General features: G+C 40.6%; 1 protein-coding gene across 3 annotated transcripts; it reads left to right on the top strand.

Annotated features, from left to right (window-relative positions):
* The first annotated feature begins 439 nt into the window (after nucleotides 1-439).
* Nucleotides 440-14,613, top strand: LOC110494754 (bcl-2-like protein 2). Of its 3 annotated transcripts, none has more exons than XM_021570084.2 (4): nucleotides 440-812; nucleotides 1,110-1,225; nucleotides 8,502-8,711; nucleotides 13,317-14,613. In XM_021570084.2, the coding sequence occupies exons 1-4, from the start codon at nucleotides 689-691 to the stop codon at nucleotides 13,335-13,337; spliced, it is 471 nt and encodes a 156-aa protein (XP_021425759.1). In that variant the 5' UTR covers nucleotides 440-688; the 3' UTR covers nucleotides 13,338-14,613. The 3 variants fall into 3 exon arrangements, with proteins under 3 accessions (XP_021425759.1, XP_036806697.1, XP_036806698.1); XM_036950802.1 differs by having other exon boundaries at nucleotides 483-812; nucleotides 1,089-1,225; XM_036950803.1 differs by lacking the exon at nucleotides 440-812 and adding an exon at nucleotides 918-990 and having other exon boundaries at nucleotides 1,089-1,225.
* The last annotated feature ends 2,592 nt before the right edge of the window (nucleotides 14,614-17,205 follow it).

Raw genomic sequence — 17,205 nt, 5'->3', positions numbered from 1 at the left:
GTGTTTATAACCAATGAGGAGATGGCACGTGGGTACCTGCTTCTATAAACCAATGAGGAGATGGGAGAGGCAGGACTTGCAGCGCAATCTGCGTCAGAAATAGGAATGACTTCTACCGTTGGCGCGCGCGAGCAGTGTGGGTGCAATAATTGAATAACATGGATTTCTACATTTATTTTGCAACACTCGCGCGCATGCGACGTGTCCGGTCGGCATGTAAGTGGTGGTGCTCCATCCTTTCAGGTTGTTGGACTGAGGTAGGACTAAATAGATTTAAATAGTGGAGTAGGGTGGTGTTATTTTGAATTTGTGAGTGCAGTGTTAGATGGTAGAGTATTCGTTTTTTTTTTTTTAAGCAAAGTATATGGGCGTTATACTCCAATCTAATAGGGGGCGGTAATACAACATTTATTGGATGCCAACCGCCTTTAAACCTCATCAAAGAAGATCACAACCGTAATGTATCATGGGTAAATTGTGACTGACTGATATACAAATAGTAATGAGTAGTTATTTCTGATGGAAGGTGATTTGTAGATCAGTTATTCGGCTGCACTGTCGAGCAAGCCCATATCTCCGGTTGATGAGATCTAGGCGTGCCGCATTTACTCGTCTAGTCACGATTGAGGAACCGTCGACATAAATTATCTGTCTTCCGTTTCACGGACGCTGTTGAAGGTGTTTAACTATGTCTCCAAGAGATATAGAACAACAGACATTTGATATTATTAGGTGCTTCTTTGAAGAGGAGCAGAACCCAGTATGTAATCGGAAGGTGTACGGAGGAATTGAGTCTGATGGACCTGGCGATGGTAATAATTTCACAATGAGAACTGTCATTTCTTCAGGCATATTATGTTGATTAAATTGAAACACAGTCTACTCAACAGGAGGCTAGGGTTTTCTTATTTTGAATCGGAATTTGTTTTTCAATGCTCGGTTTGGTTGGATCCTCTCCAGAACCGAAGTTCGTCAGTAAGACTGGAGAGAGTAAGATTGAGTACCTGCCACTGTTTTCTACCCTAATCATACAGTAAAGTTAGGATTTGGGGATGGTAAACTGATCCCAGATCATGAATGACTTACAGATCACCTGACGTGTTTTGCAGATGACGGGTTTGACCCAGTTGTAATAGCTGATAAACTGAGGGAACTTGGAGATGATTTTGAAGTTAAGTTTATCCAGCCTCATATCAGAAAACTCCAACAAGCAGTTGCAGACAAGGTAAGCTTACTGTTTGTTCTATGAGGCCGTGTTAGGAGGATACATTGGCACTGGTGTTGTTGGTCTTGGACCGGCGAACCGTGCCAATATATCCTCCAAACACCGGCTTCGATGGCATTCTCACTTTTATACTACGGGTTACCAACATATTCAAATAATGATTGACATATTTTCATTAAAGTTATTTTGATTATTGTATTCATACTATTTCATCTTTCCACAAGATTTAGTCCCGAAACAAATCTAGGGTTGCTACCTAAACCGGCTGGTCGTTTGTTCTATTGGTTCGGTTGCCAGAAACACGACCCAGTCATTGTCTTTGTTCTGTATGTATGGACGTGACCCAGTCGTTGTCTTTGTTCTGTATGTATGGACGTGACCCAGTCATTGTCTTTGTTCTGTATGTATGGACGTGACCCAGTCATTGTCTCTGTTCTGTATGTATGGACGTGACCCAGTCATTGTCTCTGTTCTGTATGTATGGACGTGACCCAGTCATTGTCTCTGTTCTGTATGTATGGACGTGACCCAGTCATTGTCTCTGTTCTGTATGTATGGACGTGACCCAGTCATTGTCTCTGTATGTATGGACGTGACCCAGTCTTTGTTCTGTATGTATGGACGTGACCCAGTCTCTGTTCTGTATGTATAGACGTGACCCAGTCATTGTTCTGTATGTATGGACGTGACCCAGTCATTGTCTCTGTTCTGTATGTATGGACGTGACCCAGTCTCTGTTCTGTATGTATGGACGTGACCCAGTCTTTGTTCTGTATGTATGGACTCGACCCAGTCATTGTTCTGTATGTATGGACGTGACCCAGTCTTTGTTCTGTATGTATGGACTCGACCCAGTCTTTGTTCTGTATGTATGGACGTGACCCAGTCTCTGTTCTGTATGTATGGACGTGACCCAGTCTCTGTTCTGTATGTATGGACGTGACCCAGTCTTTGTTCTGTATGTATGGACTCAACCCAGTCGTTGTCTTTGTTCTGTATGTATGGACTCGACCCAGTCTTTGTTCTGTATGTATGGACGTGACCCAGTCTTTGTTCTGTATGTATAGACGTGACCCAGTCTTTGTTCTGTATGTATAGACGTGACCCAGTCTTTGTTCTGTATGTATAGACGTGACCCAGTCTTTGTTCTGTATGTATGGACGTGACCCAGTCATTGTTCTGTATGTATGGACGTGACCCAGTCATTGTTCTGTATGTATGGACGTGACCCAGTCTTTGTTCTGTATGTATAGACGTGACCCAGTCTTTGTTCTGTATGTATGGACGTGACCCAGTCTTTGTTCTGTATGTATAGACGTGACCCAGTCTTTGTTCTGTATGTATAGACGTGACCCAGTCATTGTTCTGTATGTATGGACGTGACCCAGTCTTTGTTCTGTATGTATGGACGTGACCCAGTCTTTGTTCTGTATGTATGGACGTGACCCAATCATTGTTCTGTATGTATGGACGTGACCCAGTCTTTGTTCTGTATGTATAGACGTGACCCAGTCTTTGTTCTGTATGTATAGACGTGACCCAGTCATTGTTCTGTATGTATGGACGTGACCCAGTCTTTGTTCTGTATGTATAGACGTGACCCAGTCATTGTTCTGTATGTATGGACGTGACCCAGTCATTGTTCTGTATGTATGGACGTGACCCAGTCTTTGTTCTGTATGTATAGACGTGACCCAGTCATTGTTCTGTATGTATGGACGTGACCCAGTCATTGTTCTGTATGTATGGACGTGACCCAGTCTTTGTTCTGTATGTATAGACGTGACCCAGTCTTTGTTCTGTATGTATGGACGTGACCCAGTCTTTGTTCTGTATGTATGGACTCGACCCAGTCTTTGTTCTGTATGTATGGACGTGACCCAGTCTTTGTTCTGTATGTATAGACGTGACCCAGTCTTTGTTCTGTATGTATAGACGTGACCCAGTCTTTGTTCTGTATGTATAGACGTGACCCAGTCTTTGTTCTGTATGTATGGACGTGACCCAGTCTTTGTTCTGTATGTATAGACGTGACCCAGTCATTGTTCTGTATGTATAGACGTGACCCAGTCATTGTTCTGTATGTATGGACGTGACCCAGTCTTTGTTCTGTATGTATAGACGTGACCCAGTCATTGTTCTGTATGTATAGACGTGACCCAGTCTTTGTTCTGTATGTATAGACGTGACCCAGTCATTGTTCTAAATGTTCCATTGCCATACTGGCTGGCAACGTTCTTATTCCTTGTTAGCCAACTAGGGCTAATTTACAGAATAACAACAGTAGCTGCATTTGTTTAAACTATTCTCTAGTGACATTTATTTAAACTATTCTCTAGTGACATTTATTTAAACTATTCTCTAGTGACATTTATTTAAACTATTCTCTAGTGACATTTATTTAAACTATTCTCTAGTGACATTTATTTAAACTATTCTCTAGTGACATTTATTTAAACTATTCTCTAGTGACATTTATTTAAACTATTCTCTAGTGACATTTGTTTAAACTATTCTCTAGTGACATTTATTTAACCTATTCTCTAGTGACATTATTTAACCTATTCTCTAGTGACATTATTTAACCTATTCTCTAGTGACATTATTTAACCTATTCTCTAGTGACATTTGTTTAACCTATTCTCTAGTGACATTTATTTAAACTATTCTCTAGTGACATTATTTAACCTATTCTCTAGTGACATTATTTAACCTATTCTCTAGTGACATTTATTTAACCTATTCTCTAGTGACATTTATTTAAACTATTCTCTAGTGACATTTATTTAAACTATTCTCTAGTGACATTTATTTAAACTATTCTCTAGTGACATTTGTTTAAACTATTCTCTAGTGACATTTGTTTAAACTATTCTCTAGTGACATTTGTTTAAACTATTCTCTAGTGACATTTGTTTAAACTATTCTCTAGTGACATTTGTTTAAACTATTCTCTAGTGACATTTATTTAAACTATTCTCTAGTGACATTTATTTAAACTATTCTCTAGTGACATTTGTTTAAACTATTCTCTAGTGACATTTGTTTAAACTATTCTCTAGTGACATTTGTTTAAACTATTCTCTAGTGACATTTGTTTAAACTATTCTCTAGTGACATTTGTTTAAACTATTCTCTAGTGACATTTGTTTAAACTATTCTCTAGTGACATTTATTTAAACTATTCTCTAGTGACATTTATTTAAACTATTCTCTAGTGACATTTGTTTAAACTATTCTCTAGTGACATTTGTTTAAACTATTCTCTAGTGACATTTGTTTAAACTATTCTCTAGTGACATTTGTTTAAACTATTCTCTAGTGACATTTGTTTAAACTATTCTCTAGTGACATTTGTTTAAACTATTCTCTAGTGACATTTATTTAAACTATTCTCTAGTGACATTTATTTAAACTATTCTCTAGTGACATTTGTTTAAACTATTCTCTAGTGACATTTGTTTAAACTATTCTCTAGTGACATTTGTTTAAACTATTCTCTAGTGACATTTATTTAAACTATTCTCTAGTGACATTATTTAACCTATTCTCTAGTGACATTTATTTAAACTATTCTCTAGTGACATTTGTTTAAACTATTCTCTAGTGACATTTGTTTAAACTATTCTCTAGTGACATTATTTAACCTATTCTCTAGTGACATTTATTTAAACTATTCTCTAGTGACATTATTTAACCTATTCTCTAGTGACATTTATTTAAACTATTCTCTAGTGACATTATTTAACCTATTCTCTAGTGACATTTATTTAAACTATTCTCTAGTGACATTTGTTTGGATACATCTTTAACAATAAGCTAATGAGGCACGCTTCTGCCTGGTATAGAACATGTGCTCTCTCGTTAAGACAATGTTGTTCAGAGGAGCTAGCCAACAACACAGCTAACACAATAACTTCAAGCTGAAGCTGGAAAGAACAGCAAACTAGCTGCGTTTCGTTTGACCTTTTTTCAATTTACATTTCTTTGTATATATCCATAAAAAGGATGCCAGCTGATTCAGGATTTCGACTGGCTGAGAAACGCTGCCTGCCTCTCTCTCGTCCCAACACCTAACGTTACACGTTCATTACTATGGGACAGTTGGAGATGGAATTTAAATATTGAAACAATGTTGCAAATATCGGAGAGACAGAGAGCAAGGTTTATACACATCTCCACTGTTGAAAACGAAATGTGAGATAATGTCTAGATGCTTTTTATAGTGCAGATCAAGTTACTAACTTCCCTGCCTGTGTTGATGGAACAGAGTAAATAAGCAGTTTAAGGTCATAGATTTAGCAGGTATACACATGCTGGAGTGCGCTTTTAATTAACCAATCAGGATTCAGGATTAGACCCACCCGTTGTATAATATGACACACACACACACACACACACACACACACAATAATGCCTTGTCAAACCCCACAATATTCCTGTTTGTGGCCTACATACAACCTGCACTACAACCATTGGCTTAGTTAAATAGTTAGACAGACGTGTGTGTATAGTGTTGGTGCTACAGGTGTCGTGAAATAGTGGTACCTATTGAAGTGTGTGATAATGTGGGGTTAGATAAGTTTCATTATCACATCATGGTAGAGCACACAGGCGGAACATTCCGAATCAGGAAGTGTTTCGATTTAGAATGATTGTTTACGTCAAGTAGTCGGTTCCTCAGACATAATGCAGGTGTCCTGCATGTTAACTAAGAAGGGACAACTCTAGCTTGTTGTTGACTCACTGCTGCCCTACATGTTAACTCTGTACACTCCCAACTGAGTCACAGACTATAGCAGTAGTCCAACCTAGTGTAACAATGTTACTGTTTGAGTTTCACTTTAGAGATCTTTTTCTCTGAACAAAAATATAACACAACAGATTTTTACTGAGTTACAGTTCATATAAGGAAATCAGTCAATTGAAATAAATCAATTAAACCCTAATCTATGTATTTCACATGACTGGGTATACAGATATGCATCTGTTGGTCACGGGTACCTTTAAAAAAAAAAAGTAGGGGCGTAGATCAGAAAACCAGTCAGTATCTGGTGTGACCACCATTTGCATCATTATGTAGTGTCGACACATCTCCTTCGCATAGAGTTGATCAGGCTGTTGATTGTGGGATGTTGTCCCTGTCGTCTTCAATGGCTGTGCAAAGTGGCTGGATATTGGCGTAAATTAGAACACGCTGTCGTACATATCGATCCAGAACATCCCAAACATGCTCAATGGGTGACATGTCTGGTGAGTATGCAGGCCATGGAAGAACTGGGACATTTACAGCTTCCAGGAATTGTGTACAGATCCTTGTGACATTGGGCCGTGCATTATCATGCTGAAACATGAGGTGATGGCGGTGGATGAATGGCACGACAATGGGCCTCAGGATCTCGTCACGGAATGTCTGTGCATTCAAATTGCCATTGATAAAATGCAATTGTGTTTGTTGTTCTTGGCTTATTCCTGTCCATACTGTACACTGTGCACAACGTTGACATCAGCAAACCGCTCGCCAACACAACGCCATACACTGTCTGCCATCTGCCTGGTACAGTTGAAACCAGGATTCATCTCTGAAGAGCACACTGGCCATCGAAGGTGAGCATTTGCCCACTGAAGTTGGTTACGACACCGGACTGCAGTCAGATTAAGACCCTGGTGAGGATGACGAGCACGCAGATGAGCTTCCCTGAGACGGTTTCTGACAGTTTGTGCAGAAATTCTCTGTTTGTGCAAACCCACAGTTTCATCAGTGGCTGTGGGTGGTCTCACCCGCAGGTGAAGAAGCTGGATGTGGAGGTCTTGGCCTGGAGGAGTTACACGTGGTCTGTGATTGAGGCCGGTTGTACATACTGCAACACAAATTCTCCAGAACAAAGTTGGAGGTGGCTTATGTTAGAGAAATTAACATTCAGTTTTCTGGCAACAGCTCTGGTGGACATTCCTGCAGTCAGCATGCTAATTGCACGCTCCCTCAACTGCGGCATTGTGTTGTGACAACTGTACATTTTAGTGTCCTTTTATCGTCCCCAGCACAAGGTGTACCTGTGTAATGATGGTGCTCTCGATGGGCGCAGCGGTGTAAGTCTCTGCATCTCAGTGCAAGAGGCGTCACTACAGTCCCTGGTTCAAATCCAGGCTGTATCACATCCAGCCGTTATTGGGAGTCCCATAGGACGGCGCACATTTGGCCCAGCATCGTCCAGGTTTGGCCGGGGTAGGCCGTCATTATAAATAAGAATTTGTTCTTAACTGACTTTCTTAGTTTAAATAAAATGTCAAAAATTATCATGCTGTTTAATCAGCTTCTTGATATGCCACACCTGTCAGTTGGATGGATTATTTTGCTAAAGGAGAAGTGTTCACTAACAGAGATGTAAACACATTTTTGCTCAACATTTGAGAGAATTAAGATTTTTGTGCGTATTGAACATTTCTGGGATCTTTTATTTCAGATAATGAAACATGGGACCAACACATGTTGCATTTATATTTTTGTTCAGTATACATAAGAAACTTACATAAGAGACTTCCAAACGTACTAACGTAGGCTACATTCAATTCTTTGGTAGTCGTTTTGTAATTGTGTGTGGTTAGGTTCTTTGGTTAGGCTGGACAAAGTTGAATTACTGTTTAACAGATGCCCCGCCTCAGTTTTCTCCACACACCGAGAAGAAAAAAAATCTGTGTTATTTTTGGGCTCTTTGTTTATAACGCAATGTCCACTCTTCCTTGAGTCTTTCCCAAGTTGATGCCCAAGAGACCTCCTCAGATCACGTCAGGTCATTTGTGAGCCTCTGATTGGACAGTGAAACACACACGCTGGCACCTGCAAGAGGTTTCATTTCTCTCTCATGCCGTCATGGCTGAAACCAGCGCAAATGTCTAATATTTCTGTGTCCAGGTTAAACGTGGGAAGTCCCTCATTATAAACAAACAGTCGGGTTAAATTCATGGTTATTGCGTCATCCTTAAATATAGTGAATCAATTTTCTCTGGCCTAAGAGTAAATTAAAGAATCAAATAAATAAACAACCCACAAAGCACGATGCAACATGTTTGACTCAATTAAAGGGACCGTTAGAACAGGATATGAAAATAGTGTAATACTTCCTCTGAATTTTTATAGCTCTGGGGCTGAACTATCATATAGGGCAGAATCCCAACTTGAGATACATGCTTTTACAGAATCATATTGAAAAGGACGACGCCCTGGAGTTCGAGGGTAACCGCCTGTCCTCCCCCCTCCCTCTCTCTCTCTCCCCAGGCGGTGGAGGAGTTTGCGCGTACCGTGGACAGCCTGTGTGCGGCCCAGAGAACAGAGGTGGCCCCTGAGATGCAGCTGCTGAGGGCCTCCATGGCCCTGGGTCTGTACGTTAAGAAGACCTGTCCTGACCTTAGAGCCACCATCCAGTCTTGTATGACTGCCTTCATTAACACCCGGCTGGCTGGCTGGATCACCCAGCAGGGAGGATGGGTGAGTACCAAAAAAATACCCATGAATTATGTAAACCCTCAGGACATGTTCAGGCATGTATTTTATGACTGGGTGGAGTTATTGCAATGCTGCCTGGGCCTTACTGGCATTTACAAAGCATCATTGCAGATGGTACAGGAAACGATTAGTCACAAGATGACAGTGAGCAGCTATTTGCATGGAGAAAAGTCATCTGTTTTTAACTTAGCTTCTATTTGCGTACACTAGTTGCTTACACTTTCATCAAGACACGTTTGTGTGTTTACTTTGTCTTGAAGACAAATGTACTACTCTAACATTACAGTAATACCACTGCTATAGTACCACTGCTACCAGTGATAGTCCCAGTGGTATTGATAGTGGTTCTCAACCCACCCACCCTACTGGGTGTAACGGCAGTAATGGTACCGTTTCTAGTACACATGACAATATTTCCTGTACTCAGTGGTGATGGTGCTAGTACCAGTGACAGTACTATCTCCGATAATACAGCGCATTCAGAAAGTATTCAGACCCCTTGACTTTTTCCACATTTTGCTACGTGACAGCCTTGTTCTAAAATAGATTCCATTTTTTTCCACCTCAGTCTATACACAATACCCAATAATGACAAAGCAAAAACTGTTTTTTTTTAAAAAAGAATTTTGAGCAAATTTATTAAAAAGAAAAAACTGATCACATTTACAGAAGTATTCAAACTTGTGATGCACCAATATGACATTTTTGGCCAATACAATATCCGATATTTTCCTTGCCAAACAAATGATAACGATAACCGATATTTACAATTTTAGCCATCTTTTAAGCATTCTAGTTAAACAGTTAAATAGTTAACACACACATATGGACGCAGTGGTCTAAGGCACTGCATCTCAGTGCAAGAGGTGTGACTACAGTCCCTGGTTTGAATCCAGGCTGTATCACATCCGGCCGTGATTGGGTGTTCCATAGTGCGGCGCACAAATTGGCCCAGCGTCGTCTGTGTTGTCATTGTAAATAAGAATTTGTTGTTAACTGACTTGCCTAGTTAAATAAAGGTTACACACCACACTGACCAAAACGTTATTTTGTTGGCATTTACGTATGTCCCAATTTACCAGTAAAACATCATCAGAACCTATTTCTTTCACTTACTTGCTGTGCTGTTTCATTGTTCATTTGTTCAGTCGTTTTATTCTCAACCAGGATTTCGTGTCAAAGAAGATACACGTCAAATAACACATCTGTTTCAGTAGCTATAGTTAGCTAGCTAACTACATAGCTAGGTGTCATCGAAAATAACCCTAAATTATAAGACAGTTCTTAATTGATTAATGGTCAGACTCATCTATGTGAAGCTAGCCACAATAAGGATTAGCCACAATAGCGGACTTTGCGTTTTAGCCTTCAAAATAAAAGTATGGCTTAATTCTACTATTTGTATTCATTTGCATTACTGTCAATTACATACTTTTATTTTGATAGCAAACCGCAAATTCCACAATTGTGCCTAATCCTTATTGTTGCAAGCTTCACAACACATAACCTGGTGCGGTCGAGCCTCACTAGCCAGATGAAGCTAGCTGGCTGCTTATAACTTTAGCTTTGGGTAACAGGGTTAAGTTGCTGACTAGCTATTTATTTTCATGAACTGAATTTCAATAGGCGAACAAGTGGAAACCTAGATAATGCTTACTCACAAGGATTCCTAAATCATTGCTAAGAATAATGAAAATGACTGCAGGTTCTACTGGTAATTATTTTCAGGCTGGTTGTATTGGTGCTAGCTAGGTACCGAGCTAAAGCTAGCTGCCCCAGAAGTTGCGGTTGAACAAATTATGCTTTATTACCAACGCGGTATTGTAAGCACATTGTTCGTGGCTGGTGTTTGCTTGTTTGCAGCCTTTTTTCTGTACAGCTTTGACAGTGCTACTGTATCTTTTTTGACACGAAAAGACCCAAACGGCGTTCCATAGTGTGTATGTCGTGAAGCTGATAGCAGTGACGGTATTACTGTGTAACTCTGGTAGGGCAACATCTGAAAAATAGCGCACTTGGTAGTGTGTACCGGTGCTCGACCAGTCGGCGAAAGCCAACATCACCCACAACAGAGAACGGTTGATTGTCAAGTGCAATGAATTCAATTATCTTGGTTAATGGATTTCACCCATTTGAATGGTCTCGCTGAAATTTTGTTCATCTTTCAAATGACTGCTCGATCCACACAGCAGACATTGTGGGCTAGTTTAGGAATGCTGTGTTGTGCAAAATTTTACGTGCAGTTATTACATCATGTTACACGGCAGGGTAGCCTAGTGGTTAGAGCAGCAACCGAAAGGTTGCAAGTTCAAATCCCCAAGCTGACAAGGTACAAATCTGTCGTTCTGCCCCTGAACAGGCAGTAAACCCACTATTCCTAGGCAGTCATTGAAAATAAAGGTTCCAAAAAAAATATAGAGGTATGCAAGTCAGCTTTGACATAGGTTTAGCACATCGGGGCATTAAACTAGAAATCGATGTTGGCCGATACCGATGTTGGCATTTTTAGCTAATATTGCATGATTCCGATATGTTCACCGATATATTGTGCATCCCTAATTCAGACCCTTTATTCAGTACTTTGTTGAAGCACTTTTGGCAGCAATTATAGCCTCATGCCTTCTTGGGTATGACACCAGAATGTTGGCACAACTGTATTTGGGGAGTTTCTCCCATTCTTCTCTGCAGATCCTCTCAAGCTCTCAGGTTGTATGGGCAGTGTCGCGGCACAGCCGTTTTCAGGTCTCTACAGAGATGTTCAATCAGGTTCATGTCTGATATCTGGCTGGGCCTCTCAAGGACAGTCTTTTTCCGAAGCCACTCCTGCGTTGTCTTGGCTCCTGCGTTGTCTAGGATCGTTGTCCTGTTGGAAGGTGAACCTTCGCCCCAGTCTGAGGTTCTGAGTGCTCTGGAGGAGATTTTCATCAAGGATCTCGCTGTACTTTGCTCTGTTCATCTTTCCCTCAATCCTGACTAGTCTCCCAGTCTCTGCTGCTGAAAAACATCCCCACAGCATGATGCTGCCACCAACATGCTTCAGCATAGGGATGGGACCAGGTTTCCTCCAGACATGACACTTGGCATTCAGGCAAAAGAGTTCAATATTGGTTTCATCAGACTAGATCATCTTGTTTCTCATGGTCTGAATGTCCTTTAGGTGCCTTTTGGCAAACTTCAAGCGGACTGTTATGTGCCTTTTACTGAGGAAAGGCCTGATTGGTGGAGTGCTGTAGAGATTGTTGTCTTTCTGGAATGTTCTCCCATCTCCACAGAGGAACTCTAGAGGTCTGTCAGAGTGACCATCTGGTTCTTGGTCACCTCCCTGACCATGGTCCTTCTCCCCCGATTGCTCAGTTTGGCCGGGTGGCCAGCTCTAGGAAGAGTCTTGGTGGTTCCAAACTTCTTCCATTTAAGAATGACGGAGGTCACTGTGTTCTTGGGGACCTTCAATCCTGCAGACATTTTTTGGTACCCTTCCCCAGATCTGTGCCTCGACACAATCCTGTTGCGGAGTTCTACAGACAATTCCTTTGACCTCATGGCTTGGATTTTTGCTCTGACATGCACTGTCAACTGTGGGACATTTTTAAATAGACAGGCGTGTGCCTTTCCAAATCATGACCAATCAATTGCATTTACCATAGTTGGACTCCAATCAAGTTGAAGAAACATCTCTAGGATGATCAATGGAAATAGGATGCACCTGAGCTCAATTTCGAATGTCATAGCAAATGGTCTGAATACTTAAATTAAGGAATTTCAGTTTTAAAAAAAAAAATGTTTTAATGCATTTTCAAAAAATAACTGTTCACTTTGTCACTATGGGGTATTGTTCTAAAATCGATTAAAATAAGGCTGTAATGTAACAGAATTTGAAAGGGAAGGGGTTTGAATACGTCAGAGTCAGACCGGTGTATTAGACTTAGTTACTGATTACCTGCTTCAATTCACTCTATTTTCCTGCCAGTGGAAATACTGTGCATTTCTAAAGGACCTGAGCGATTTACTTCAGAAAGGCTGAGACTTCTTAACTTCTTTAGAAATGTGATGTAAGGTTCACTAAAGCTGGACTTAACTCTGAAGCAGTTTTAACAAGGCCTTTCCCACAGAACCACTTCAGAGATTTACTCTCACATTTTGACTCTAGGCAGCACTCCTGTTAGGTTTCTTCTCTCCATAGATACTGTCTGTGGCTGTTTAACTCTGCTGCGGTTAGCTATTATTGTACTGGTGTTAAAGAGGTAGCCAGATGTGGCCATTGTGAAGGTCATCGACACAAACAGACTATTGTCTCAGTGTTTTCACCTTGTCGTCTTTATAACCCAGCTAAAGAAACACAGTTTTATTGCCTGCTATTCAGAAGCTGTGATGACTTTGCTCTATTAAACAGATTTATACTGATTGCAAGTTTTGAGGCTGTGGTGACTCACTAAACCTGTATCATACCTGGCATGAGGTTATACCTGCTTTGGCAGAGAGACGGTCTGCCATGAATTCAGTTCCTTCTCTGTCTGAGTACCCATGAAGCCTGTTTCAGTCCCTTAATGACTCATGAATAATGCTTTTGTTTTGTTGGTTGTTTTTCAGGATCAAGTTACTATGGTTTAAAAACATGGAGAAGATGTCATCCACATCATTTTTGTCTTAATGAGGAGGAGGTCTTAACTCCTCAAGTCTGTATATGTGTTAAGTCTTCCCTCTTTCTTTTTCTTTCTTCCCTCCTTTCTTCCCTCTTTCTTTCTTCCCTCTTTCTTTCTTCCCTCTTTCTTTCTTTCTTTCTTTCTTTCTTTCTTTCTTTCTTCCCTCCTTTCTTTCCTCTTTCTTTCATCTGTCTTATGTTCCTATCATGGCCATTTTGAACTTGCCAGTTGTATTCCCTCTTCACTTCCCCTAAGTTGGTTCTTTGAGGAAGAGACTGCGTCCCACTATCAACAGAATGTGACGTCTCCACTGACTTTTTGACCGTCCTCTCCTTGTTATAAGCAATGGGCACCTGCATCTGAAGTAACGTTGCACATTGGAATCATGACGTATTGCAATCCATGGCATTTTCTACATCACATTGTCAAAACAAGCAATATATTTTTGTAGAAAAACAATCCGATGCAATGTTTTGTGCTTTTGAAGCCCTTTCCTAAACAATAGAGGCAGGTTACCAGATGATCACAACAAGCTTTCATTTTTACGCCGATGGACCGTCTTTCATTTAATGTGAGAATGAACTTTGACCTAATAACATGACTCACAATAAAAGTCCATGTAATCGCCGAAGCTGTGATGTTGAATACTTGAAAATGAACCGTCACTGAGTCGTGCATCGCTTGATGGAACCTGAAATGCTTTACGTTTTGTTTGACCATGTTTTCTAATATGCTCTTATCCTCAATCACTCCGTGCTTGTTAAACATGCTTATTGTTAGCTCTACTCAACAAATCAATGTGCGACTTTGTTAAATGTGTGTGTTGCTGGTGTTAGCTCATCTTGATTTGAGTAAAAGGAAAAAGTCTTTAATATGATATGCGTTAAGAAAACGAATTAGTGTTAACCAACTGTGAGTTAAGAGTTATTTATAGTTTTGTAGACTTCCTCAGAGCTTGTAGAGGGAAACTACAGTAGGAAAGTGCCTCTGGTCAAAGTCAGTATTGTTTCAATGTCAGCTCTGACTCATACCATTTACAGTCACTTCACCTTTATTAAAGATGCACAGAACCATCATGTGGAAATGGACCAAAGGGAATTACAAAGTAGATAAGGTTTTATTGTAATTTTTTTTTCAATTGTACATTTGTGCCTATTTGTGTGTAATTCTGTCTGGTTTTAATAAAACATGGAGCTTTGTTGTGAAGTCTCACGGCCTTGCCTCTGTTCTGGTGTGATAATGAACACTATTTATATTGTCATTCTTCTGCATTTGATTAATTCTGTTGGAGGGCTCAGCCTGCTTGTTCTATTCAATGAAAGACATTTCAATCAATGAGTTCTTTAAAAAGAGGTCAAACAACATTCCTTTAGACACTGTTTGTAATGGACTGGAATGACCTCTCTACTCCTGTTGTCTTACATGTCCAAAACCTCATATCATTTATTCTAAAGAACGTTTACGACCACAAATAACAGCTGTTTTCATAAAAGTGGTTATCAGCTTTGACACTTCAGCAGTCGATGCCACACAGGGCTAAGAGCAAGAAGATTGAGGGTTCTCTGACCGCCACAGTCGCACTCAATCTCCCTGCCTGTTTCACTAGACCTACACTACGATCAGAGCCGGCTGCAGACCATCATCAGCTAGGAGGACATCACATTTTCAACATTTTGATGCCATATTTATAATTATATAAAATATATGCAAAACAAATAATAATTGTACCACCAACAGGTTTCTGTGCCAACGCACCACACAACCAATAAACAAAGCATACTGACTTTGGGCTCTTCAATATCATGGTTTGCGTTTTCAACACCACAATAAATAAGACTGTCAATCTCCACAAACAGACAATACATCCCTCCATACCCAATATCAAATGCTTGGCTCGACAATCTTTTAATGTCATTGAACTTTTTGCTGTTTTGTAACCGTGTCTCTTACTATTCATCAAATGTCCGCTGCACAGTTTTGTTGATGAATTCTTGATTTCATTTTTCAGTAAAGAAATATATACTGTGTATATATATATATATATATATATACAGTACCAGTCAAACGTTTGGACACACCTACTCATTCAAGGGTTTTTCTTTATTTTTACTATTTTCTACATTGTAGAATAATAGTGAAGATATAAAAACTATGAAATAACACATGGAATAATGTAGTAACCAAACCAAACTATATTTGAGATTCTTCAAAGTAGCCACCCTTTGCCTTAATGACAGCTTTGCACACTTGGCATTCTCTCAACCAGCTTCACTTGGAATGCGTTTCCAACAGCCTTGAAGGAGTTCCTACATATGCTGAGCACTTGTTGGCTGCTTTTCCTTCGCTCTGCAGTCCAACTCATCCCAAACCATCTCAATTGGGTTGAGGTTGGGTGATTGTGGAGACCAGGTCATCTGATGCAGCACTCCATCACTCTCCTTGGTCAAATAGTTCTTACACAGCCTGGAGGTGTGCTGGGTCATTGTCCTCTTGAAAAACAAATGATAGTCCCACTAAGCGCAAACCAGATGGGATGGCGTATCACTGCAGAATGCTCTGTAACTGTGCTAGTTAAGTGTGCATTGAATTCTAAATAAATCACAGACAGTGTCACCAGCAAAGCACCCACACCATCACACCTCCTCTATGCTTCACGATGGGAACCACACATGCAGAGATCATGCGTTCACCTACTCTGCGTCTCACAAAGACACGGCGATTAAAACCGAAAATCTCACATTTGGACTGATCAGACCAAAGGACAGATTTCCACCGGTCTAATGTGTCCCCAGCCAGCCCAACCACTCACTGGACCCATGCGATCACTTGGCTACGCATACCTCTCTCTAATATCAATATGCCTTGCCCATTACTGTCCTGGTTAGTGATTACTGTCTTATTTCACTGTAGAGCCTCTAGCCCTGCTCAATATGCCTTAACCAACCATGTTATTCCACCTCCTACATATGCGATGACATCACCTGGTTTAAACATCTCTAGAGACTATATCTCTCTCATCATTACTCAATGCCTAGGTTTACCTCCAATGTACTCACATCCTACCTTACCTTTGTCTGTACACTATGCCTTGAATCTATGCTATTGTGTCCAGAAATCTGCTCCTTTTACTCTCTGTTCTGAATGTGCTAGACGGCCAGTTCGTATAGCCTTTAGCCGTACCCTTATCTTACTTCTCCTCTGTTCATCTGTTGATATAGAGGTTAATCCAGGCCCTGCAGCTCCACTCCCGCTCTCATTTGTTGACTTCTGTAACTGCAAAAGTCTTGGTTTCATGCATGTTAACACTAGAAGCCTAATCCCTAAGTTTGTTTTATTTACTGCTTTAGCACTCTCTGCCAACCCAGATGTCTTAGCCTTGTCTGAATCCTAGCTTAGGAAAACCCCCCAAAAACTCTGAAATCTCCATCGCTAACTATAACATTTCCCGCCAAGATAGAACTGCTAAAGGGGGCGGTGTTGCAATCTACTGCAAAGATAGAACTCTGCAGGCTATCTTACTATCCAGGTCTGTACCCAAACAATTCGAGCATCTACTTCTAAAAATGCACCTTTCCAGAAACAAGGTGCTATAGACCACCCTCTGCCCCAGCTGTGCCCTGGACACCATATGTGAATTGATTGCCCCCATCTATCTTCTGAGCTCGTGCTACTAGGTGACCTAAACAGGGACATGTTTAACACCCCGGCCATCCTACAATCTAAGCTTGATGCCCTCAATCTCACACAAATTATCAATGAACCTACCAGGTACATCCCCAAATCCGTAAACACGGGCACCCTCATAGATATCATCCTAACTAACTCGCCCTCCAAAT

This window comes from Oncorhynchus mykiss, chromosome 17 (assembly GCF_013265735.2).
Source record: "Oncorhynchus mykiss isolate Arlee chromosome 17, USDA_OmykA_1.1, whole genome shotgun sequence".
NCBI lineage: Eukaryota > Metazoa > Chordata > Actinopteri > Salmoniformes > Salmonidae > Oncorhynchus > Oncorhynchus mykiss.
This window is presented reverse-complemented; position numbering and strand designations above follow the sequence as displayed.

Coding starts and splice junctions, on each gene's coding strand:
- LOC110494754 (XM_036950802.1), top strand. CDS start 689: ATGTCTCCAAGAGATATAGAACAACAGACATTTGATATTATTAGGTGC. Junction 813..1,088: donor GTCTGATGGACCTGGCGATG/GTAATAATTTCA, acceptor AATGACTTACAG/ATCACCTGACGTGTTTTGCA. Junction 8,712..13,316: donor TCACCCAGCAGGGAGGATGG/GTGAGTACCAAA, acceptor GTTGTTTTTCAG/GATCAAGTTACTATGGTTTA.